Below are 25,428 nucleotides of genomic sequence, written 5' to 3'. Positions count from 1 at the left end.
ACGACAGCTACTTCATACAAATATAATAGTAGTAGCGAGCAGAGCAATAGTTGGAGCCAGATCTCTGCATGTCGTCCAACATGCGCTAGCGGTCGTTCTAGATTCACCATGTTCTTCACTGTCGCATTTCTTATGTAAGTTTACCTAAGTTCAAGATGCGATAAGATGAGGATTGAAACGATAGCCAAGAGCTGCCCTATAAGACCCCTGTCCGCTCGGGCTCTGGTACGTCACCTCCCCCCTATTTTGGGTGGTTTGTCTTAGTCAAGGGCCAGTGTTACACAGCTCTGCCCTTCTTGGCGCACGGCGTGGATGCGATCCAACTGGAGAGAGCAACAGCAAAAAGATCACGACACATCTCGGTTCCAAGTCTTTTTTTCTCTCTTTGCTTTTGTCTCAGACATAATTCTTCTTGCCCACACACGCTCGCTATTGCTTTAATTCTTACCGTATGCGCCGCGAAAGTTGACCATCCACCAACCCACGGAGCCATTGCCCGCGAATTGCAACTGTGCCAGCCCGAAACGAGACACATTGTGCGACCTTGATCCGAGTGCAAATAGATACCGAGCCCTTTTCTTTCAAGCTCGCGCAAATTTGCGAGGCTTGATTGATGCTAGATGGTGAGAGATAATCCTATCGTGGTCTCGGGAAGATAGACACCGCCTTGTTGCTTCGGCGCAAACATGACCGAACCCCCGAGGTCTTAGGTTAAGCGGACATAGGATGCTAACACAGGGCGCCTTTCTCGAACAGCATATTCGTTAATCGCATCCAATTCTTGCCAGGCGACGAGCGCAGGGATAGCGCACGCCGGCGTGACGATTCCACAACGCCGCCGACCGTTTGTGGCTGCCAACGTGGGGCGTTGGGATAGGGGACTACACTACATTACGTCGTGAAATCCGACCCGAACATGTCGACATGGAGTGGGAAACCAAGCGTGAAGGGGAGCACCGAGACGATGCGCATGTTCTTATTGACATGCGTATCCATTGGCATCACGTTAGTAGATGGTCTATCCACCTCTGGGGGAGAGTTGAATTGCTGACCAACGGTTTACATATAGCTTCACATGGGGAGTGGAAATGACTTGTAAGATATACCCATATAAGTTTTCATTCAATGGTGTACTGACAGCCTTCTTGCACAGATTGTACCCCATACCTCCTCTCACTCGGACTATCAAAGGGGCAGACATCTCTGGTTTGGGTCGCGGGGCCATTATCGGGGCTGATAGTTCAGCCCATTATCGGTGTTGTAGCTGATGAATCGACGTCGAAATGGGGGAGGCGGCGGCCCATCATCGTTATAGGGTCTTTCATCGTGTCCGGCAGTTTACTTGCGTTGGGCTTCACCAAGGAGATTGTGGATTTCTTCATTAGTGACAAGGACACTGCACAACTGATGACCATTGTGCTTGCTGTCCTTTCGTTGTACTCGGTTGATTTCTCCATTAATGCCGTCATGTCTTGCGGCAGGAGTTTAGTGGTAGACACACTCCCAATATCCAAACAGCAAACCGGTGCTGCCTGGGGTAAGCCTGAACATCACCAAACGCAAAACTCACCCTGATACTGACACAAAACGTTGTTTAGCAAGTCGAATGGGTTCCCTTGGCCATATTATTGGTTATGCCATGGGCGCAATCGACCTGGTCGGCATCTTCGGACCAATACTCGGAGACACCCAGTTCAAACAGCTCACCGTCATCGCCGCCCTGGGCATGCTCGCCACCGCCTTCATAACATGCTGGGCAGTCACCGAACGAATCCTCCTCTCGGTCCGCCACGACCCCCGCCAAACTGACGTGCGCTTCAAAGTCGTCCGCCAGATCTGGTCCACAGTCCTCACCCTCCCACCGCGCATCCAAGCCATCTGCAACGCCGTCTTCTGGTCCTGGATCGGCTGGTTCCCCTTCATCGTCTACAGCAGCACCTGGGTAGGCGAGACGTACTTCCGCTACGACGTCTCGGCCGACACCCGCAACTCTGACGACGCCCTCGGCGACATGGGCCGCATCGGCAGCACAGCCCTGACGGTGTACTCGACCGTCTCCTTCATCAGCGCCTGGGTCCTGCCGGCGCTGATCCAAGCCCCCGAAGACAAGAGCTTCACCCACCGGCCCCCGGCCAGCATCGCCCCCCTGATCAACACCTTCAACAAGTACAAACCCGATCTCTTGACCGCCTGGATCGCGGGGAACATCATGTTCGCCTGCGCAATGTTTATCACCCCGTTCGCGACCTCGTTCCGCTTCGCCACGGCGATCGTCGCCCTCTGCGGCATCCCCTGGAGCGTGGCCGGGTGGGCGCCGACGACCTTTCTCGGAATCGAAGTAAATAAACTCAGCGGACAGCCAGACCCCACAGCAAGAAATATTGAGATGCGGGACGTCTCGGTGCTGGAGATGGGCAAGCTGGACGAGGAGAGTAGTTCTTCATCTGGCGGCCTGAGCGGGGTTTATTTCGGTATCTTAAACATTTATGTCACGATCCCCCAGTTTCTTAGCACGCTGATGAGCGGGATGGTGTTTGCGATGCTGGAGCCGGGGAAGAGCCCCGAGCTGGCGCACGAGGCGCACCCTAGCGAGACGGCCGATCCGACGGGGCCGAACGCGATTGCCGTGACGATGTTTTTGGGGGCGTTGGGGTCGTTGGTGGCGGCGGTGGTGACGAAGAAGTTGAGGTATGTGTAACAACAGCAGCAGTTGGTGTAGTATCAAGGGGGTGATAATAGGGGTTGTTGTTTCGTTTCGAAATGGAGAAAAATGGGCATTCGGGTAGAGATTATCACGAGCGCGGCGTTTGAATTTGGGAGGGGGTTGGTTGAAATAATATATAGCATGTTTTTTTTTCCTATTAGTTTATTGCCGTTGTTGGTTTCGTGAGGAGAGGGTTCGGTCAGTGGTGGTCGTTGGGTTTTCTTTTCCATTCTCTTCTGAGAGATATCTCTTTGTAATCTTGCTATAGGGGGCATTTGCATATGAACAAGACCACAGACTTGTACATCGTATCCTAGCACTTTTTTCTCATGTCTGATGAACCCCATGAGTTGCTCTGTTACACTGCTCGGCGAACCAGCCGCTTGATATGTATTTCTCTTTAAACGTATCCGAAGAAAGGTGTGAGTGAGACTGAGTAAAGAGAAACGGGGTATTGCCCGATGAATGGTGAAGCCAACAGAAAATGAAACGGTGGGAATATAGAAAAATAAAAGTGGAAAGTACAGATGCATAGTATAGTATGTTATGCCTTAGCCTTCACTCCTCACAGCTTCCTCAGTCCCCAACCGCCTTCTCATATGATACGGTGGCTTGTTATCGTTACACGTCCAAAACCATCGATGATTTCCGCTCAACACTCACATGCTCAATGATCCCCGAACGCTCAGACAGCATCGACATGGGACTTCGTTGCGTCATACCCCCTCATTTCTTCCCATCAATAACAAACAGGAAGAAGCACAACATCCAAAAAGAAACCCCCCCAAAAAACGTATATGTGAAAATGCCGAGGTCCTCAGCCAACCGTCCGTCAATGTCCAAGGTATCATTCCACCAAAAGCTATTTCCTTCTGTCACCCACTTGAATCATGCAAAATGAGTCCGTCTCTAAACCAACAAAGGCAGGGCGAATATTATAATCAGAACGGTTCGATATCGAACTGCGCCGCCGCCTTCCTGTACCTCTTCGTCGAGCTCTCTTTCCTTCTTCTGTCTTCTGTGAACATGGACTCGGGCCAGTCATAGCTTCCGCCTCTGTGATGCCGGAGAGGGTGCTCTCCAAGACGGACTGGCTTACCGTTGTCGTCCTCCGCCTGGAAGACTGACTCGTCTCCAAGCCCACACCGTTCCAGTTGCAGCAACCCTCCACGATCACGGTCACAGCACAAGACCATTAGATCCTGACCGCCGTTTGCAAAAGTTACACCGCCGATTTCGCTGAACACATCCAACGTCTGCTTGGAGCGGAACGTCTGGGCATCGATGATGTTGATAAAGTCGGCTTCCTCGGCCGCCACGAGGACTCTCTTGCCGCTTCCCACTGGCGAGAATCTCAAGTTTCTCGCCCCGGCCATCTGCATTCGAATCGTACAGAGGGGAACCGAGGCGCCTGAGCTGTCGGTCAAGTACCTGGCATCCCATATTTTGACAGATTTGTCTTGGAATGCCGTGGCGATGGTCCAGCCGTCGTCCGCCCAGTCACAGGCGAAGCCGAAATCGTGGTGGCCCGAAAGTTCACGGAGGACCTCTGGTTTGCCGTCTGGAAGTGTTGATTCAGCCGCTGTGATGGTCACGTTTAGCGTGTCGCCCACCATGACACGCAACCGCTTGTCTGGTGACAGCGCTGTGCAGTTCAACGGGAAATCAAAGTTCTCGCAAGAAAGCCAAGTCTCAGTAGCGATGTCCAGCGTCCGGAACACCATGTCATTTGAGGCGAAAGCTGCCAACGGCGACGAGGATGACCGCGCCTGGTGGACCTGGACATGGTTCGTGATACCACTGAGATGGGTGGTGATAGTTCCGGTGTGGCAGGCCTTGCTCTCGGGCTCATTCGAATCGAGATGGCGGAGGGTATACTCTCCAATAAAGCTACCCGCCACCAGGACGCCATGGTCGGCGATGAGGGTTGATATCTGTGATCCGGCGGTGTCGCTCAGTTTCACAATCGGGCGGGCTTCGCCCGAGATGGGATTTAGTTGCTGTATGGAGTTGATGCTAGGATAAAAGACCCGTGAACGCGAAGTACTTCCTAACAGATAGCGAAGCTGAAAGTGGGCCAAGTTCACATTACGCCTGATATTCATCCGGCGGAACCGAAAGAAGCTTTCCCTTTGTGGAAGCATAACATCAGGCAGATCGGGCTGTGGTCACCAGGTAAGTTTGGAGTTCATCGTCAATACGAAGCGGCGGAAATGGGGTACTCACAGTCCACTTGTCTGAGCCTGGTATGTTAACATAGTTGTTGTAAGTGAGCAGCCGGCGTTCCCGTGCTTCTTTTCTCAGCACCCCCATATCGTCCCAGTCGACACCCTGAAAGTCGCAAATATCGCCCTGAAGATCATCGCGCTTGACACATGTCGGCTCGGCGGAGACAAATTCTTTGATTTTGTCTGGCCATGGAGCTCGCCCGCGGACCAAGCCTTGCAGCAGGTTGCTCTGTCGTGTCCAGTTGTGCAAAAAATCACCCAGGCCGTAATTGCTGGGCCTCAAGGTCCCTGAGTTGGGATTCGAGAGAGCAACAGGGTGGTCACCCTCGAACCAAGTTGTCATCGCATGGTGCATCATGGGTGGGTTGGGAGCTGGTGGAGGTATTGGATGGAATAAAACCGCACTCATGTAATCAACCATCGTTGTTTCTACTGGTGGCTGGCCATCATAAAAGACATCATCGCCACTCTGGAGTGATGGCTCGGGACCGCTGATGGAACCGGGCGGGCTGTTGTCCAGCCCGTCATCTTCTTCATGGCTCGAATACTCGATCCCAGCGTCGGTATCGCTCGCGCTTTCAATATCCATGTCGTGAGAGAGCAGGTTTAGGACGTCTGAATAGTGATTCACCAATGGGGTTCCAGCACCATCCGAGAAGTCACTCTCTTCGGACAGATACAGGTCGGGATGGGGTGGGACGTCTGAAGGCCGTGGTGGGTGGTTATGAACAGGAAAGTTATATGGGTCGTTATAACATAGGTTCTCGTCCAGGTAGTTGTCCGAGCTGTGGTCCCCGTTGTTGTCGTCTTCGTCGTCGTCTTCCTCATCAAGATAGATTCCGTCCCCGTCGTCTTCCTCGTCCAAGTCATAGGACGAGTCCTCTCCCTCGTCGTCTGCCTCGTCAGGGGCGTATGTGGTGGTCAACTCTGGGCGAGAGGTATAGTGACTGGTTGATGGAAAAGCAATAGTGGCCTGGAAAGGCTCGGTGGACTGGGCAAGAGAGACAAAGGTCTGGTTGATGAGACTCCCAAGCCTGCGGGGTTGGGTAGGTGAGGAAGCAGTGCCCAAAATGGATTTTCGAGGCCGCATGGCTGCCAGAGTGGATGGCGCGCCGTCTTGGGTTTTGAGGGTTGGGAGCAAGGCGTGGTCACCTGGGGTGCATCGGACAGACGCCAGCAGCTGCCTTTGCTTCTGCCGTGTCGTTTCTTTGTCTTTTCTGATCTCACTTTCTCACTTTTCTCACTTTTGCTGCTGCAAGTGTCTTGTTGCTTTTTCGGCCAACTGGGAGGATGGGCGGGTCCAGCGGCAGACCCAGGACCCTAGCCTCAAGATTCACGCTCACCGAGGTGGGGGGCGTTGAGTGCTTCTGCTGGCTTCGATTGGAACCCTGGGACGTGTGGCAGCTGCATGTGTGCGTCGATCAAGTCGTCGATGGCGTCCTCGGCTGTCTGAGGGCGTTTCCCACCAAAATATGAGATGGTTCGTTGTAAGTGAGGTGCCGCGTGTGAGTTGTGAGCGAACTGAGTTGAGTGAGGTTCAGGTTCAGGTTCAGGTTGCAGGTGCCGGGGCCCCGTCTCCCCTGGCCAGTTGGGTTGCTGTTAAAACAACACACAACCAGTGGGGTGGGGTGGGGTGGGGGGTGGGAAGGATGGGGCGGGGCGGGAGAGAGCGGGATGCGCACTGAGTGGCCGCTCTGCGGGGACCGGGTTGTGCGTTTTGGGGGATATTGAGCAGCTCTTGACACATTCAGAACAGACAAAGGAAACACTTCTATTGTTTTAGCCCTGCAGCCTGTTACGCTACTACCTCATGCTTCTCAGTCAGGTAAACATTCAACTCTGCCTACCTGTTCTTCTCTCAAAACCAGCCGCAAAAAGAAAACAAGAAACAGGAACAAGAATTACTCCATACATAGGTATCCCCCCTCGGTTCGCTGCATCATCCTCCCGTGCCGGGCCATGTCGCCAGCCACCCTCGAGTCGGAATATGGGATCTGGTTCGCCCGCAAGACCCAGCTCTCTCCCATCTGGGTTTTGGGCAACGAAAGAGCTGCATGCGGGGTGCACGCTCGAGCTCATCATGCCTCATCTCCAAGGACCCGAGGGGGGCGTGCTCCTATCCCCTCATCCATCTCATGTTGTTTCCTGACAGAATCCGTCGCCTCGCATCTCCCAAACTCGTCGTCGTGCATGCTTCTTTGCATCGTTCCCCTTTCCCCCAGTCTTCAGATTTTGCCTCCCGTCCCCATCTCTCTTCATGCGCCAACTTCCTGATTCAAGATTCGGCACCGCACACTGCTCACCCCAATCGAGCCTGGTCATGCACCCATCCCCCTTTCTGGTCGGTGTGTGTGAACTCCCATCGTCTCCTCCACGAATCCCGAGAAGTCTGACTGGTCATATTTCACACTCCCAGATGCCCATAACATGACGAATTCTTCACCGGTGCGGGAACCGCGGCCACCCTCTTTTCCATTCCGGTTTCGATTGTGAACCTCGACATCCATTTCTCTTCACCTATCTCATGTTACCGCCGGCCTGTCTCGGATTCGCTTAACCTTCAAGAAAGCAGGACATGGCTTATCCAAATCTCACGTCTCTCGCTCAATCAGAAATCGATACATCAGACACATACACTCACTCGCACACCACAAATACACACAATAATAGCTGACTGATCCAACCTGAACGGAACAGCCGAGCAACACACACACACAGCCAGTCCCCCTCCTATCGGACCATTCCCCCGTAAGCCAACCCCCATTACAACCATACTCTATCATAAACTTTGCAAAAGGGCTGCTGCTGCCAGCCTTACAAAAACACCCACCTACCTCAACAGCAGATCTTGACCGCGCACTACACAGCCCAGTCCATACTACTCCTGTCACCAGCCCACCTACCCATCCAGGTCAGGCAGGTAAAACAACAGCCGCCAAAGTACATATACACACCTACCGACCGTATTTCGAAAACATCTGATGAGCTGACTACATCTTGACCAACGTTACACCAATAAAACCCCCTCCCTATTCTGTATCACCCCCCACCACACACACACACTTTTTCTCTCTCTCTTCCCACCCAATAACCCGCCACCAACACCCACCAAAACCTCTCTCTACATACATACATACATACCCGTCTAACATGGAAAGCCCGTAATGACTGACCCTCCGCCACGGGGAAGGATTTCACCCAATAACACACCACAACCCATATTTAACAAGAAAAAAGGAATTCTGCTTCACCGAGGTTGATGTCGGTAGAAGATCATACCGAGGTTGGTGTGTGTGTGTGTGGAGGAAGAAAGTCATGTATGTCTGCTGTGTGCCCCCTAGTAGATTTGTCGAACTCTTGACGGTTGGTTGGTTGCCTTGTCATATTCTCATGAATGCTCTCTCATTCCCAAAGAGCAAGAAAAAACATGATCCACATACATTCATCATAATAATCACTCTCATCCAGCCGGTACAAAACCTCGATATATAACTTCTGAATTATAAGGGCCTCTCTCCTTTTACTAAAAAAGAAAGTAAGCCGTCATCATGATACAGCCCCCCCTTCCCTCTCGAACTTCCTATATACAAAACACTCACCCAAACTTGTAAACTCTCCTCTCCGTCTCTCTCCCCAGTCATCACAACCCCCCCCCCCCCAAAAAATTGGGAAAAGCCATTCAAAGCATACGACGTAACCACCAGATATCTTTAAAGCCTCCTCTTGTTAAAGAAAAGACAAAAAGAACCGCCGTATATATCCCCCATCTCTAATAACTGGATATCATGGGACAATACAAAGGAAAGCGTGAAAAGGAAAAGAGAAAAAAAATGGTGAAAAAAGTAGTGTGATGAATTCCAGTTGATGATGATTAGGGGTTTAGGGTTCAATCAATAGGGAAAACAGCACACAAAAATTGACACCAAGCCTCCCCAATCGGGCTCTCCTCTCCAATCCCATCCATACACAAACAAAAAAGAAGCAAATCACACAGCCCCCCATCACGCTGCTCCGACGAACCGCCAAACAATCGCAGTCGTCTTTTATAAATCAATAGTCTTCTTTTCGCTGAAAATGAAAATCATGTCCAAACAACAATCGACACCTCTGGTAGAAAAGCCATAACCGTAGTTTTTTTACACGTCCGAATAGTAGTCGTCATATGGCCCATGCCCGTGTGGATGCCCCTGCAGCGGTTGTTGTTGGCTACCGCCAGCAATGTTCTCGCTTGATGCCCAATAGTTGGCTCTGATTCTGCGGTCGCGCTCAAACTCGGCCCACCTCTTCATGGTGATCTTGCTGCTGTCGAACTCGCCCTCATACTCGATGCCAGCCTTCTTCGTCTTTTCGCCAGCCGTCTTTCGAGTGTCACCCCACGAGAAGTCGTCAAACTTCCAGAATGCGTATGTCGGGAGGACAAAGTTCCAGATGGGGAGTGAGAAGAGATAGATGATCATCCAGACGACATAGGACCAGCTATGGGCTGTCACGACGATGAGAATAGCTGGTAAGCCGAGAATGAGACCAAGAAGAATGAGGGGAATAATCTGAGGTGGCGAGTTGACGATCGAGATGATAACTGAGCAACGACATTAGCATGCAGCATAAACCATAGGAGAGAGGTACTTATGATCAACTTACCAACATAGAAGGTAAAGGCAATGGCGGCAGGCAGCACAAGAGTACCGATGAGTTCGATGAAGACGACAAACTGCATACTGAAGCAGAATGTTCCACACAAATCTCTGACAAGAACAAGTTCCATCAGGTTGTGAATGGTCGAGTTGATCCAGCGACGACGTTGAGAAAGCAGGACCATGAACTCATCAGGAACCGTAGTTTTGCAGACAGCCTGGGGGACGAAGACTTGCTTGCGCTTGGGGAAGGTGCGCAGCATGAGCGTGGAGAGGTAACGATCTTCACCAAGCAGCAGAAGGTTCTTCTTGTGAAGCGTATCCACGACGTTCTCCGAGTAGTGCTCAACGACGTCAGGGTTGGCCAGGATGGGAACCCAGTAGTTTTGAGCTCCCTTGGGAGCCTTGATGCGGTACATGCAGAAACAACCGGGAAGACAGGTGACACCACCAAAGACCGATTCAAATGATTTGGCGAGATGATGCGAAATAAAGTACTCGAAAACCTGGATGGCCGATACCCAGCTTGCTCGCTTGTTGGCAATCTTGGTTTCACCGCACAAGCCCATGATATCGGGATCCTTGACCATGGCAGAAATCATGTGGGTGAGACTGTCGGGGAAAACCTTGGTATCGGCGTCCACCATCAGAACGATCTCGTAGAAATCAGGAGAGATGCCCGTGACCCTCCACAAGCCGTTGAACATCTCGTACTCCAGTTCCGTCATACGCTCATCGAACATAACCTTTTGGAGGAAGGACATCAGGATGATCTGACTGTCCCGCTTGCCGCGATTACCAGGCTTTGACTTCACGGCTTCGTCAGGGGTGCCGCACTTGACCACGACCATCATGGGGACACGCTGTTGCTTCTCGGTAGGGATGATGGAATCGGCGCCATAGTCGTAGAATCCAGCATAGATCTTGGCCATATTGTGTCGCTTGGCGCCGCTGGCTACCGCCACGTAGGAAAAGGCTTGGACCTGATCAGGAGGGATGACCTCGTCTTTCATCATGCGCAAAACGATCTCGGGAGTCGAGTATTGTTCACCCTTGCCCTTGATGATACCGTCGCAAATAACGAGAATCACCTTGTGGCTGTTGGGATAATCAGTCATGGCGATCGAGTCCAAAGTTGTGCGGATACCAAGTTCACCCTCCGAATAGGCTGTAACCAAGCAGATCGCATGAGCGAGCGGGAAACCATTGGGCATCCAGTCGGACGGCGGTTGAGCAACCACACGCTCGTGAATGAATCCTTCCTTGAACCCACCAGGGCCAAAGCCTTGGTCGCTGGGAGTGCCGTTAGACGTGTAGGGGTCGGATTTCAGGAAGCTGGACCGGCTGTCGTTACCATGCCGGTACACAGCGTTCGGGCTGAGGAGCTGACCCGCGGCACTCTGCACTCCCATGGTTGTTGGGACCGAGGACTTGCGCTGGGAACGGTCTACGCTATACACAGCTGAGAAACGAGAGGTAGTAGGCAAGAAGGTGCTGCTGCGTTTGCTCTGACGGTCGGAAGAGCCGTTAACACTGCTTCCAGCCTCGCCGGGGAACCGCGGTGGAGCCCGATAGATGTCCTCCGTCCAGTCCTCGATCTGTTGCTGCCGTTTGCGGGGGTCGGATGATTGTGAGGTCTTGCTCGCACCGTAGGTTTTGCTTATAAACCACTGGAAAATAATAGCAAGAACGAACCTTGCGAGAACAACCGAAAGAATCAGCACGAGCGAACAATACAGAACAACCTTGGACGCGATGCATCCAACAGTGTCCGTATCGACTGTTCCGACCTTGATGAGCTCCTCGAAACATTCGGCATTCCGCTTGTCACCGGACGACTGGAAAGCACGGGTGATATCGCGGCCCCGAATCGCCTTGTTTGCAGCCGAATCACGGTTTCTGAGCTCCTTGAAGCGGTCAGGATAGGTGACCTGTGTATCGTTGAACCAGTTGAGCAGATCCAGATCCAGTACATTGCCAGAGTAGACAACAAGATTGCGAGAGCTATTCTTGATATCGTCCCAGGTAAAGTACACATCGGCGGCACCGGACAGCTTCAGGTAGAAATCATCTCTCGAGCGAGCGGTGGTGTGGCAGGCGTAGCCGAGATAATACGGAATCGTCGTATTCGGCTTTGATGATCCATCCTGGTTGAAAGTCGTGCAAGGGAAATACCAGCCTAAATTGCCATCATCAACAGGGACGTCAGACCCAGGGGCGGGGTTAATCAGCCCTTTGCATTTTCCATTGACGTTTTGAAACAAGAAGCTGCCATCTTTTCCGCCGTGCTTCTCGGGGAGATCGAAGAGGACGTTGGCGCCATTTCCATCAAGACGGCGGGGAATGCCCTCGGCGGGAGGGTGGTGTGAGGATGCAAGGTCGTAGGCGGAGCCGTGGAAAATCATGTAGCCCGCGCCAACTTCGTTCACGCGCAAGCGGAGAGGTGGTTTGCCACAGACAACCTGCGTAAAGCCGAAGGTGAGAAAACCGACAACCCCCATAATAAACAAGATGATGCTGATCAGTCCCATCTTCTCCCTCCAAGCCCTCTGCTGGGCCTTAGCCGGCATCCCGAAGCACTTCAGAACAAAACCTGGGCACCAGAACGTGATGATGGCGCAGTAGATGTTCCAAAGACTTGGTGGACTCATCTGCTCCACATGCTTCTTCTTCTTGTTTCCCTTGCCGTCCTTGGTGATTTTGCCGTGCCTCGCCCCACTCGACCTCCGTCTTGATCGGGTCGTCTTTTCCGCATCTGCATCGCGGTGGTGTTTCGAGTTCCTTTTCTTTCTCGGCGGCGATTCGTCTGACGGCGTCTCCTCGTTCCTGGAACCAGTGTTGGACAGGTCGGTGGTTCCCTCCAAGTCTTCGGCGATTGGATCGTTGCCGGTCGAGGACGGTAGGGTAGCCATGTTGGCGGCATGTTTGCGGTAGTGGTAGTTTGGGTGGTCTTTGCCTATTCTGTTTCGTTCGGGTCGGATAAGACTGCGTTTGCGTTGAAAGGGAGACTCGGGGGCAGGTGGCGCATCGCCAGTCGGCGATAACGGGGTTCTCTCTATTTCTGTATTAGGAGACTGTATAGTCTCGGCGAAGGAGGAGGCTGATGGCCCACGTTGATGGTGTGACTGGCCGGCGACCGGGACGTACCCGGCCTCGATGTCTGCCGGCCGTTGGCGCCGCGAGGGCGTGTGCCGGTAGCTGTGACGCTCCTCATAAGAGGGCTTCGCGCCCGGCCGTTCGGGGAGGGACATGGTCCTGGTAAGCGCAGAGTAATGTTAGCAAAGCATTCCATCATTGTGGACTCGCGAACCGCACGCGCGATCAGACGGGGGACTTCACCCTATGCAGGAAGGGTTCTGCTGTCCAGCGCGTCGGGGGACGGACTTGCAGCTTGTGGACAATGGGACGAATGTCGAGGAGGCCAACAAATTACAACCCGATGTCGTTCGAGATCAGGACTGCAAAAAGTGCTTGCATTGCGATTGAAAACAACTTACACAAGACTTGTTGTCAAAAAAACGGGAGGCTGAGCCTGGCAGGATTTTGGTTATATTGGCGGCCCAGCTTCTGGCCAGTGTCCACTGCTTGCGACTGCAGCGGGCGGGGACGCGCTGGGTTTCTCAGGAGACGGAGATGGCGGGCGCCAGCTGGCCACCAAAAATCAACTGCCCGGGATGCCAAGAAATAAACAGCAGCAAGGTTGGAAGAGGTCCGTAAAAAGATGGAAGCGGCGCAGACTTGTTGCTCCCCTAAGCTTCCCAAGGCCGTTGGAAAGGGGGCCCCCTTAAAAGAGACGGACACAGGCACGAAGAGCTCTCGACGACGGTCCGGTAGAATCCAGCTGGGGTTTCAAACGGCAGGACAACGGCAGGATAAACAACCCACGCCAATACCGGGCGTTTCGAAAGCTCGTCGGATCGATCTTTGGCAAGTGGGAGATTCGACGCAGGCGGATCGGATGGCAGGCAATTGGATGCTGGGCCCTGCAGCTCTCGGACTTTATGGCGGTTGGCGGTTGGCGGTTGGCGGTTGAGCAACCAAAACAAGTGACAGAGCCAAACGAAAGACGAAAGGTGAGGCGGGCCTTCTGAGGGCTTGACGAGAAACTGGAAGAGAATCGGGAGTCGCGATTGATTTCCTTTTGCTTGCAATTTCAGGCAAGGGGAGTGCCCGGCACCGTGCATTCCAACAAACCTCGTATGTTTTCTCACTGTGGCTGCCCTTGGCTGGCCCTTGCTGCGCTGAGGCACGCGGGGAATTTAGATCGTCGAGGGGTAGGGTTATACTAGCATAATGCATATGTCCCGCTGACAGAGGGACCAGTGGAAATTGCACGAACCCTCAACTCACGCTTCTGCCAGATGAAAGGGGGACTAGTCGCGATCAAGATGGAATCAGTAAGCTGCCCGAGAGGTTACGGATACAGGCGCAGTCATCACAACAGGATTCTATTATTTGTGCATAGTGTACAACTGTGTATCTTGTTGAGGATGGTGCTCGAACTGGGGGTTGCCATGGAAGCAGACTTGTCACAGAATCAAGAAAGTCGTCAACATCCAAGAACCTGCTTTGTTGTTGTTGTTGTTGTTGTTGTTGTTTGTCTCTGCTAGGCTTCGGAGGGAGGCTCTCGTGTTGGCATTTTTGGCAACTTTAACGTTTGATTGCACCAGAGGCGGCGCCAAGCCCATGTGCCCCACATTATCTGATCAACCAATCAAGCCCGCGTGGTGTCGCACTAAAATAAACCCTTGGTTGACATCAGCAGCATCTAAGCCTGTGCCTGCCCCTCGACAGCGTGCATGTTGAAGAATGCGATGCCATGCAGCCACTTACCCTCTTGCGACCATCATGCGAAGCTCTACCGAAAGCAACAATTCTCCTTGCAATGATTTTACTTGGTGTTGATGCCATGAATGCCGGTGGTCGGTGGTCGGTACCTAGTGACCGGTGGCTGGTGGCTGGTGGCTGTTCACGGAACGCTCCGCTCCAACCTCGAGTTAGAGACACGCGGGGTAAAAGTACAGTGAGCCAAACACAACCTCTGGCACTATTTCCCATGAGACGTCCCCTCCATCGACGATACCGGGCCAAGGCGGGAGCAGCTTGAAGTCTGGAAGTCGAGCTCTGCTGTTCTGTGGCCTTCTTCATGCTTATCTAGGTCTGGGTGTGATGCAGGAGCAGTCTTTTCCCGGGATCAATCCCCCCGCGTCCAGGTTTTGCTGCCGCTTCCAGGTTTCAGATCACGAGGCTATATCAGGTTTTGAGAAGTCTCCTATGAGCCAGGAAAGAAGAAGCCATAAGTTACGATATGGAATGGGCGTCATCGCGATATATCTGCGACAACTTACAACTGGAGTACAACCGACGTATATGTCTCCGACAATCCCGTCCCCCTGGCCGTTTCCCGGTTGCTCGGTTTGTCCGATGGTGTCTGTAGAAACAAGCAACGGGCGTTCTCTCCGCATTCCGATGGCGAGAATTTCTCAAGAACGAAAGAAAGGAGGCGGTCGTTAGCCCTTGTTGCCCATGCCGGTCGATACTGGTAGAGATGATTATTTTCGCGGTAAATCCGGGGAAGCCTGTCCAATAATCCACACTTGACACTTGCAACTTCGTATCGACTGTGCAGAGTTACATTCTAAACCAAAAGATGCTCACATGTCATACTCGGGCCCATCTGCGGGGTTGAAGAGAATGAACTTTTCTACTGTGTAAAATCGCCGCTGGCAGCTTTTAAAAAGAAGAGAGTCGGTGTAGCTCGTATGGCGGGCGTCTTCCTCCAGCCGTATTGGTGATACCGTCAAAGTGCTACAGCGAGCAAACAACTTGTCTGGTTCGTCCTCGGTGGACCACCATGTTGTGGAACCGCCGGCGATCACCACTGCCGCGCAAGAGATGTCGAGCGCCTGATGCGGTGCATCCATGCCAAGGACCGTAGTATAAATCGACCCAGCCTTACGGCAGGCTCTCAAAAAAAAAAAAGAAAAACACTGCAAAAGTCGGCTATGAGCAGTGAGATCTTCGAGGTTTGGCCAACAATATTCCGGAATTTCCTGGATAGTGCTTGGAAAACGTCAGCATCCATAGGTAGAAACACGAGCGGCATAGGTACTGACCAAGACAGCAGGCCCTGCTTCCGTATTGCTTTCTGGTCGGTCTGCCCTTGGGAGTTGAGAAGGGCGATGAAGTCACAGGGAGTTGAGGCCAAGGTCCTTGCGGGCTTCGAACTACCGGAATGTCTTATATCATAATTATAGCCAGACCGAGGGGATATCAAGTATTTGCATCTATCAACATGCCAAGCCAACTGTTTTCTACGTCGAGGATGACGCATTTGCGGCGAGCGGCTTGTTTCTTCTTCAAAATCAACATTCCAGCCAACCACCTACGCCATATTGTGCCACGCTGAGGACCCTGCGTTTTGAGGCGTCAGTGGACCTTTCGGAGGAGGCCCGGCTTGGTCTCGTTGGCTCTGCGTCTGAGGTACGATCCCGGCGGAGAAATAGGGGTCTTTGACGCTGCCGTATTGCAACTTGCCCCTCAGTGTCTCAACAAATCACGCATCGTATCAAGCCCCAGAAGTAAGCTGGTAATGCGGGAGAATACTAGTTGAGAATCCCAAGGCTTGGCTTGAGGAGCAGCCCACTCTTCAATAGAAACAGCGGCATTTCAGTTCGGGGGGGAATATGGCGCAGCACATGAAGTTGTCCGTGTATGAGACTGCGGGTTGCTATTCATATACCCTGCTCGGATATGGTACAGGTTTCCAAGTTTTCGGTGCTGGCGGCAGAGAGCAAGACACAATGGCTTGGATGGCTTTTCGCTTGTGCGAACGCTGGGACCGGTTGCGTCGCTGACTGTTGACACCCCTCTCCCATGGATTTGCGTGACGAGGCTGGAGGGGTGGCGGGAGAAGTCCAGTGGCTGGGCCTAGACGTCGAGTGAGGCATGCAGATGCAGATGCGCGGTGCTTGCCGTCTGAGGATTGCGAGGAATGCTCGTTGACCTCAGCCGCCCGATGATGAGTGTCTGAGCAGGCGTGGCAGGCCAGATCTTAGATGAAAGGTTCTGGAGTATTCGTCGAGTTGACTCAAACGGAGACGCTTGCAGTTAACTTGGACTGAGGTCTTCCAACCTCGCGTTTTGATGAACGGTGGGTTTATGTCCGGCTGCAGTTTATGACAGGGGTGACTGGGGGAAGGACGCACAGCGTCTGTCGGGCCTGCAGAGCCACCCATAGTCCGCCATTTGGGGCCGCCTTTTACTGCTGATCTCCCTCAGTCCCTGAATCCATACCAAGGCTTCTGCTGAATAGACTTAATTCCCTTCTTTGGATCCAGTCGTTCGCTTCCGGCTTCATCATCCCAACGCTCGCTGAGACCCCCCTCCAACAAAGTTCCTTTTTTAAAACGACACACCTTCGCTGTTTTCTGTCTGTCGCTATCACTCGTTACTGTCCCGCATCCCTCACCAGCATATATATCAGTCCACCTGCTCATCAGTTCCCGTTCTGTCTAGCCAACCTGCACCCGTCTGCAACTTGACCGTTTGAACGTCCGCCATCTCGAAAGCCTACCCTTACCACTCACTGGGAACCGGCGCCATCCAAAGAGCAACGGCAAAACAAGGAGCTCGTGGGGAAAGAAAGCAAAGCCATCGGTCCCAACAGGACCGACGACGACTTCATCATTGTGGCATAATGGCGGCCCTCACCACCTCTTCTTCGCCGCGAGCGGCTCCATCAACTTCGACCAGCAGCCCCAGTCGCCGGAAGCCCGTTCCAGTGCACAGTGTGTCGCCGGCTGACCGGTACGACTGGGGAGAGAATGCAAAGCCGTTGCCTGGCGTCCCCGCTGTGTCCGAGTCGCCGAGGTTACGTCAATCGCCTGTGTCGCCTGTCAAAGTCAATTTCCAACCCAACGACTGGGCCCAGCCCTCGACAGGCAACATCGAGACACATCTTTCCGCAGGCGGACCCGCCGGTGGTGCTTCCACTGCTCCAGCTGTCTCCGCCCGCCTCGACCGTGCTTTGCCCAAAACACCCGACGCTCCAACCCCCCCACCGCATACCCCAGTGCACGAGCACGGCCTCCAGCAAAGCTCGACTCCCGGTGCGCTGGGTCTCCGAAACAGAACAAATGGCACCAAAATGCCGATGTCTCTACCGGCTTCCGGTCCAGCTATCTCTAGCCAGGCAAGCAACAGCCATATTTTGGGCGCCGACTTTGACGAACTAAGTTTGAGCGATACTTCGAGGAGGCAAGGCATGAATCGGAACAGTCGGGAGTCGAACACGACTGCCAGTACATCCCAGCAGCCAAACTCGGCTGACATCTCGGCGACGACGAGCGCAAGTTCAGTATCTGGTGTCCTCGACCCGTCAGACTGCCAGGACAACTCGGCAGATGCGTCAACTGTGAGTTCCATCATTGACGATGCCGCCACTCCGCCAGAACCTGTGCCACAGCTGCACTATCACCATTCGGCCTTTCTCCCACGACCGACGAGTATGAACGTTGAGCAAGATCCAAGAGCGCAGTCGAACCCAAATCTTGCCGAGACCGGCGCCGCCATCAACCGCCACTTGACGCCGACGACGAATGGCTACAGAAGGAGCTCGTTGCCTCGGCCGCAGTCTTCGTATTCTGTGTACTCTGACTATGGAGCGCGAGGGCGGTCTCCGGGCTTGCTGGGAAGTGGAAATCGGGCACCGTCTGCTCATTCTACGAGGAAATCTCCAGAAACGAGGCCTTCCTCCTTTGCCGAACTGCTCAATGTGCCGTATCCTCAACCTGCGCCAGCGCCCATCACATTTGACAATTCGCAGTTGCGCTCTGCAGTCGGAAACAATGCGTCTCTCCTCAGCGCCCAAAAGACACTGGAGATGTACCGGCAAAATGTCAAGAAGACAAACGACTATTCCATTCTCTATTCGTTTGCTGTTTTCTTGATCGCAACTGCGCAAGAAGAAGGCATTGACTTCGAGGACATGAAACGGACCAAGAGTCCAAAAGTCGGCACACCTGATGGGCAGCCTTCACCTTCCTCACCACACGACTTGATTCGTGAAGCGCGAGCAATTCTCCAGAAGCTGTCCAACAACGGCTACCCCTTCGCACAGTACTACCTGGCCGATGGTTACGCGTCGGGTCTGTTCAGCAAGGGGAAGGAGGACTACAATTCGGCATTTCCGCTGTTTGTACTCGCTGCCAAGCACGGCCACGCAGAATCGGCGTACCGCACCGCCTTGTGTTACGAGTTTGGCTGGGGCTGCCGCAAGGACCCCGCAAAGGCTGTCCAATTTCTCCGCACAGCTGCTTCCAAGAGGCATCCAGGCGCCATGACGAGGTTGGGCAAAGCGTGCTTGTCGGGCGATCTGGGAGAGAAGCGGTACAGGGAAGGCATCAAGTGGTTGAAGCTGGCGGCTGAGGCTGCTGACAACATCTACAATGCCGCCCCGTACCACCTCGGCTGCCTCTACGAGACTGGATACGGAGACGACATCTTCTTGGACGAAAGTTATGCGGCTGAGCTTTTCACGCAGGCGGCGGACTTGGGGCATCCCGAAGCGAACTTCAGGATGGGAGACGCTTATGAGCATGGAAAGCTCGGCTGTCCTAGGGATCCAGCTTTGAGCGTACATTTTTACACGGGTGCCGCGGAAAGGGGGCACGCGGCTGCCATGATGGGTCTCTGTGCTTGGTATATGGTTGGAGCAGAGCCAGTCCTGGAAAAGGATGAGGAAGAAGCTTATGAGTGGGCGAGGAGGTCGGCAGAGCTTGGTATGTTACTTCTCTGCTTCCGAGATAACCAGTATTCTAACTTTTATGACCAGGCTATGTAAAAGCGCAGTATGCTGTTGGCTATTTCACTGAAATGGGCATCGGGTGCAGACGAGATATCCTCGAAGCAAACGTTTGGTATGTCAAGGCGGCCGATGCGGGCGATGAGCGCGCAAAGGTGCGCCTGGCCGCCATTCGTGCGGCGGTCTCTGGTGGCACTCCGATGGAAGTTGGTCCTCCTCGGAATGGTAAGATTAAGAAGCACGCGGATAACGATAAGGAGTGTATCGTAATGTGAGAAAGGCTCGAGGTCGAGAGAGAAAAGTACAAATGTATGATGACGGGGACATACGCACCAAACACACACACACACACACACACAAAGGAGTTGGACTTTTTTAATTTCTTTGCACACAACACACACTCCACACGGATAAAGAGGGACGTCAACGAATGGTATGAGAGAGGGCGAAATACATATTTTGTTGGCTTAGTTGGTTTGGAAGAGGGTGGGGGAGAAGAAGACGTTGTTAATGAACTTAATACGTGTGTGTGGGAAATTGAACACCACCACACGGGCTTTTTTTTGTTTTGATCTATGGCAGGGCTTTTTGTTGTGAAAAAAGGGGCGGGAGGGAGACAAAAGGGGGTGGGTGCTTCTTGTAGCACGATTTTGTTGTTTTTGGGTTTCGTATTTTTGAACGCATGGGGGGAGGGAGAGGGGAGTGTGTGGTTTAATATTTTCTGTCTCTTTTTGTTGCACATTGGGGGGAGGGGGGGGTTGATCATTGTGTTTTGCTTCGATTTTTTTTCCCTTCTTGTCTCGTTTTGAAAGTTGTCTTCATCGAAAGCGCGGTTTTGGATACCCACGTCTCTCTCTCTCTCTCTCTCTGTCTCTACGATGGTACAATGCATTGCGCAAGTTTACATATTTCCGATTTGCATATATATATCACTCACCCTCTCTTGTTCTTACATGAGACACAAAGAAAAGACATTTGAGCATTTTTATGGGGCGTTTGACGTTGGCTTTGTGAGTATTACCCCAGAGCAAAAATCTTGGGTTCGATGTGTTTATTGGGTTTTTTTTTTGGTTTGGTGAAATGATGTGTTTGCGTGTGAGTCTTTGACACATACTATGCTCTGCTTGATGTGTTATTTAAGTTTTTCGGTTTCCAAACATAGACTAACGACTTTGTGTTGTCTGTTCTGCTTTTCTGTAGAAAGCCTATGCGTGTATCTACTACTACCCCTTTTGTTTTCTACGGGATGGGGCCATGTGAGATACTAGTTTTCTACCTGCTGGTTGCGGTGGCTACCTATGCTGTTTTGCTCATTACGACCCTTTGATTCTTACCTACTTTGTGTTTTGCCGTCTAGTAGTAATATTTGCAGGACAGATTGGAAAACTATGGGTGGACTATTGTATGCTTGGAGGTAATATTATTACAGGCGATGATAGTAGAGAATCTACACAAAATATGATGATGGGGATGGCTATAGACTGTTGATACGAGACTCAACTTCTGAAGGGCAGCAGGGAAGATATGAATGGACTGACATGCTGCCGGACGAGGTGAAATGAACCATCTCTTCGATGTCTACCAACGTTGATACGAGGTCAGAGATCAGAGAATCCTATGTGATTAGAAGATCCGGACTCAACAAACCTCAAGGGCAACAGGAATACCTAACTCAAATCATGAAAATGGGAGCAAGCTAGTTGAATGATCATGAAGACAATTTGGCATTGGACAACAGTGCAGTTTAGGTCATCCACAATCAAGATCAATAGAGCAAAGTTAACACAATGGATAAATATGCAAAGGCTACTACTCCGGTGCTTGACAAAAGAGACGGTAAACACTACATGTACATGTGAAAGTTTATACAATTAGAGGAGACAAGGAAATCACACTCCGGCAAGCCTACACAGCCCACCCCTCTTAATATCGCAATGTTTATCCCACCGACCCCACAAGGAAACCACAAAGGAAAAGTCTATCAATACTTCGTCAACACACCCCACGCAACTTCGACACTTGACACCCGTTCTTGATTGTGTTCCAACTGTAGCTTTTTCTGCTGCTCTATTCATGTCTCTTTGTGTCCAAAAAAGGATGGGTAATGTACGGTTGGCAGTGGCGGGGAAACCGGACGCTTGAACAAATCGCCACAAATATATATACACAAGATAAGGGGGGAGAAACGACAAGAAACAGAGACCCATGAAAAAACTGCCAGTTGAAACTTTTTTTATATTCAAAAACTTTGATGTGATAGCTTCTCCGGACGAGCTGGCTCACCACTCAACGCGTGATGATCCACGATCCGCTTCAGAAGCTAGTTGCTTTAGTAGCCGAAAGCCTTGTCAGAGCCCCACGACCGCTCGCAGTTGCAAGCACCGGGGTTCTTCCAGGGGTCGTCACGGAATGAGAAGAAGACGACCGACTGGCCGATCTCTTGCTCAATGGAGGCAATGGCCTCCTTCTGCTGGGGAACACCGGCACAAGCGGCACCGTTGCAGACACCAGAGGTGGGCCAGCCGGTTTCCATGCAGTAGGAAGGCTTGCCGCCGCAGATCTTGGAGACGGCGTCGAGCTGGCTGCGAACGAACTTGCCGGCCTGACCAGGAGTGGTCTGGTAGTTGAAGTAGGCATGGACGTTGGCGGAAACAACGTCAATGACGTTGCAGACCGGGGACATGTCACCAGCCTCGAAGGCAGAGAGCACATCGGTGGTGGTGTAGGGGCCAGTGTAGCCGGCAGAGCCGAGCTCCTTCTTGGTGTGGACAATGAGGTCGGCGAGCTGCTGAACGGAGCAGTAGCCGTTGAAGAGAGCCTCGTTACCGACGACGCAAAGGTCGACAAGGTGCCACTTCTTCCATTCCTTGAGAGCAGAGATCTGCTGGGCAATGGTGGGGTTGCCGTTGTCGCAACCGGGGCTGCCGACGAAGAGACCAATGATCAGACGGAGGCCATACTTCTCAGCGGCAGCACCAACGTTGGGGAGGGTGTCACAGTCGGTGGAGTAGATGCGGAGAGCCTCGAAGTTCTTGCTGGCGATGATCTTGACATCGGCATCAACCTCGCTGTAGGTCTTGCAGTGACCATCGGGGCGGAAGGGGGTGTAGGTCATGGCCCAGTGCTTGCCCTTTCCGCCGAGCTTGCCACCACCCACGCTGTCCTTGCCCTTGGCAGGAGTGCTGGCAGGAGGAGGGGCAACAGCCTTGGGCTTCTCAGGGGCCGGGGCAGGAGCGGGAGCGGGCTCAGGGGCAGCCTGGGGCTTAGGGGTGACAGCCTGAGGAGTGGGGGCAGGGATCTCGGAGGAGGTGAATGGGCAGTAGACCACAACGTTGGTCTCGGTGATGGTGGTGACAACGGCAGGAGCGGTGTAGGTACCCGGGCAGTAGGTGGTCACGACAGGCACAACAACGGTGGTGACGCTTGGGACAACGGTGGTGATGGGGGCAATGGTGTAGGTGCCGGCCGAGGGGCAGACAAAGGTGGTGGTCTTGATGACGCTGGTGACAACGCCGTTCTCAACCTCGGTGGTGGCGTAGGGGCAGACAATCTCGGTAGCGGTCTCGACGACGGTGGTGACACCGCCGAGGGTGTGGGTGCCGCTGGGGACCTCGGTGGTGGAGGCGGCGCAGACGGTGGTAGTCTCAGTCACCACGATGGTCGTCGCAGGGAAGGTGTAGGTGCCCGGGGTCGGGCAAATCTGCGGGATGGGTGTGGGAACGATCGCTGGCTCGGTTGTGGTGGTTGGGACAACAACTGGCTCGGGTTCGGGTGTGGTGGTGATGACCGGGACGGGAACAGGAGCCTCAGTGGACTTGGGAGGGGGCTGGATCCAGGTCTCCTCGCCGTAGATGGTGCTGTAGATGGTGGTGCAGGTAGGGACGCAGACCTCGGTGTCGTTGAGCGACCTCTTCTGGAACAGCGCCTTGTGGGCGTGACGGTGACTGTGGGCGCTCGCACCGCCGGCGAGGACGGCCGCGGCCGCTGCTACAACGGCTGCCTTCATGATGAATGTTTTCCTAAACCCCGACAATATTCCAGACGATCGAATTAAACAGAGATCTTCGAGTGGGTTTTTTTTCTTTGACTCTTCGTGATCGCGTTCCCAAGAAACGAATGCCCGCTAAAGGAGTGAAGCGGTGGTGTGAGAAAGAGAGGTAACGAACGACGAAAGCAGAAACGATGCTCTCGATGTTGACTATATCAACATGGACGGACCAAGTCGGTAAAGGGGGAGAAGCAAAGTCAGAGTGGGCGAAACGGGGGACAGCGGTAATTAGTACCAGTGATGACTGGGGGTCAACAGCCACTTGGCGCCATGGAGGAGGTTCCATCGGGAAGGGGCCAGAGCCCACTCTGAATGGATGCTTTCGTGGATGCTCAGTCCCCTAATCCTGGACAGATACCCTGACAGACCATGTCGGTGTGCCGGCCGCGCTGACTGGTGGAGGCACTCCCCTTCGTGGTGGACCTCTCATTAGCAAAGGTCACTTTGCCGAGCAACGCCGTCCGCTCTGGGAGATCCGAGGAGGGTGGGTATGGCAGACGAACAGAAGCAGAGATGAACAGGAGAGGGACCCAGACACCCAGATGAGGCCATTGACATTGCGGGATCACTCGATCTCCTATTGATATGGATGAGCCGGCCATGTCTCGAACAATCCATCATGATCCTCCCATGCCATGGATCCGGGGGACGGTCGTCATCATCGTCAACGGTTCCCGTGAATCCCGTTTGCTGTTGAGATGCAGCGGCGGCCGGGCGTGTCTCTCTGTGATTTCTTTTTCCAGCCTTTCGATGTGGCATTGGGGTTTCTGGCAGTAAGGGCGGTAAATTAGCACAAGATGACCACCTCCCAGAAAAGAAAAGGAGGTTGCAGCTTTGCAGCAGATTGCGGCATCTCCATCACGCCCAGAAACGTCCCAAGAAAAACCCAAGAAGATCTAAGCCCCATTGGGCGACTAGCGCGTGTGGTCAGGCACGGCAAAAAAGACCGACTCCTGAGTGGCTGATGCGCCGTCGAAGGAAATGACTTAAGCGACATTAAAATCTGCGAGAACTGCCAGCCGGGCCACACTTCCACGCCGTCGTGCTCGATCGGGGGATTGTGTGTTTCAGGTTTCGCCTTGTTCTTTTTCGAGATGTTTGCATTATGATTATTTATTCTGGAACAACTCGCCATATTCCACACGTCGAAACATCGCCTTGACGAATTTTTTTTCCCTTCTGGTGCAAAAGACGGGACCCAACAACCGGGTATATTAGCTGCATGATGATCGTGGCAACCTCCGTTCGTGTTGTCGGCTGGCAGCCCCTGACTCGGCAGGCAGCTGTGACGTCCTGTAGAACAAGAGCATGATGGCATCGGATGAAGTGCTTATCTGCTTAATCTCATCAGCATCTATGATCCCTAATAACACAGGACATAGGGCATAATTAACAACAAACATCCCATCAAAGGAGAGCAGGCAATCCGCACAAATAGCGAGATCAGGAAGTGTCAAACCTGGCAAACGGCGCGATGGTGGTGGGGCCAAGTCTCGTACCTTGCATGGATGCGTGCAGTCCAATCCAGGAACGGTGTAACGTGGGCAAGCAAACCCTGTAAACAAAAACGGCCCTGCAATCAATCCATCCATCAACCGTCCAAGAGCCCGCGCCGGGGAAACCGTCTTGGACTCTGTGGGCTCCTCGAGGCGGTGATGATAAAAATGCTGATCGTCGGTCAAAGGCCACCAAAATGGATTGCTGCTTGTGAAGCCAAGAGCGACGTGGCCCATTTCCCCCAACATGACTGTTCTGGGCCCGAGCAAAATTCCTCTTCATGGACACGAAGTGGAGCTGTTCATGGAAGCCCTTCAGGGTTCTCAATCCCATCGTATCGACATCGTAGGAGATGTGAGGTACTCTCCGTATGGGGGAGGACTTCTGGACGGGGATGGCGAAAGAGATCAAGATTTATGCAAGGATAGAAAACGGTCAGTAGATGGAGGGTTAGGGTTATAGCAGCCAGTGACCCATATGCGCCACGAGAAATCAGCTGACTTCGCGTGCCC

General features: G+C 53.0%; 6 protein-coding genes across 6 annotated transcripts; 2 read left to right on the top strand and 4 right to left on the bottom strand.

Annotated features, from left to right (window-relative positions):
- The first annotated feature begins 124 nt into the window (after nucleotides 1-124).
- Nucleotides 125-3,038, top strand: QC763_112360 (uncharacterized protein). The gene is made up of 5 exons (XM_062907820.1): nucleotides 125-623; nucleotides 757-1,005; nucleotides 1,070-1,095; nucleotides 1,154-1,537; nucleotides 1,599-3,038. The coding sequence occupies exons 2-5, from the start codon at nucleotides 917-919 to the stop codon at nucleotides 2,696-2,698; spliced, it is 1,599 nt and encodes a 532-aa protein (XP_062770801.1). The 5' UTR covers nucleotides 125-623; nucleotides 757-916; the 3' UTR covers nucleotides 2,699-3,038.
- A 24-nt stretch (nucleotides 3,039-3,062) lies between these two features.
- QC763_112350 (uncharacterized protein) lies at nucleotides 3,063-7,756 on the bottom strand. The gene is made up of 2 exons (XM_062907819.1): nucleotides 4,931-7,756; nucleotides 3,063-4,866 (listed from the first exon to the last, which is right to left on the bottom strand). Exons 1-2 carry the CDS (start codon nucleotides 6,020-6,022, stop codon nucleotides 3,646-3,648), a joined length of 2,313 nt encoding a protein of 770 aa, XP_062770800.1. The 5' UTR covers nucleotides 6,023-7,756; the 3' UTR covers nucleotides 3,063-3,645.
- Nucleotides 7,757-8,498: 742 nt separating this feature from the next.
- Nucleotides 8,499-13,900, bottom strand: CHS3_2 (Chitin synthase, class 3). Its single transcript, XM_062907818.1, has 3 exons — nucleotides 12,906-13,900; nucleotides 9,574-12,821; nucleotides 8,499-9,511 (listed from the first exon to the last, which is right to left on the bottom strand). The coding sequence occupies exons 2-3, from the start codon at nucleotides 12,815-12,817 to the stop codon at nucleotides 9,069-9,071; spliced, it is 3,687 nt and encodes a 1,228-aa protein (XP_062770799.1). The 5' UTR covers nucleotides 12,818-12,821; nucleotides 12,906-13,900; the 3' UTR covers nucleotides 8,499-9,068.
- A 2,482-nt stretch (nucleotides 13,901-16,382) lies between these two features.
- On the top strand, nucleotides 16,383-20,652 carry CHS4 (Chitin synthase 4). Its single transcript, XM_062907817.1, has 3 exons — nucleotides 16,383-19,348; nucleotides 19,402-20,381; nucleotides 20,572-20,652. Exons 1-2 carry the CDS (start codon nucleotides 17,266-17,268, stop codon nucleotides 19,644-19,646), a joined length of 2,328 nt encoding a protein of 775 aa, XP_062770798.1. The 5' UTR covers nucleotides 16,383-17,265; the 3' UTR covers nucleotides 19,647-20,381; nucleotides 20,572-20,652.
- Nucleotides 20,653-21,700: 1,048 nt separating this feature from the next.
- Nucleotides 21,701-23,377, bottom strand: QC763_112320 (uncharacterized protein; the record flags this gene model as incomplete). Its single annotated transcript, XM_062907816.1, has 1 exon — nucleotides 21,701-23,377. The coding sequence occupies one exon, from the start codon at nucleotides 23,375-23,377 to the stop codon at nucleotides 21,701-21,703; it is 1,677 nt and encodes a 558-aa protein (XP_062770797.1).
- Nucleotides 23,378-24,633: 1,256 nt separating this feature from the next.
- On the bottom strand, nucleotides 24,634-25,275 carry QC763_0014390 (uncharacterized protein; the record flags this gene model as incomplete). Its single annotated transcript, XM_062905278.1, has 2 exons — nucleotides 24,919-25,275; nucleotides 24,634-24,753 (listed from the first exon to the last, which is right to left on the bottom strand). Exons 1-2 carry the CDS (start codon nucleotides 25,162-25,164, stop codon nucleotides 24,634-24,636), a joined length of 366 nt encoding a protein of 121 aa, XP_062770796.1. The 5' UTR covers nucleotides 25,165-25,275.
- Between the last annotated feature and the right edge of the window lie 153 nt (nucleotides 25,276-25,428).

Source organism: Podospora pseudopauciseta, chromosome 1, assembly GCF_035222475.1.
Source record: "Podospora pseudopauciseta strain CBS 411.78 chromosome 1, whole genome shotgun sequence".
Classification (NCBI taxonomy): domain Eukaryota; kingdom Fungi; phylum Ascomycota; class Sordariomycetes; order Sordariales; family Podosporaceae; genus Podospora; species Podospora pseudopauciseta.
This window is presented reverse-complemented; position numbering and strand designations above follow the sequence as displayed.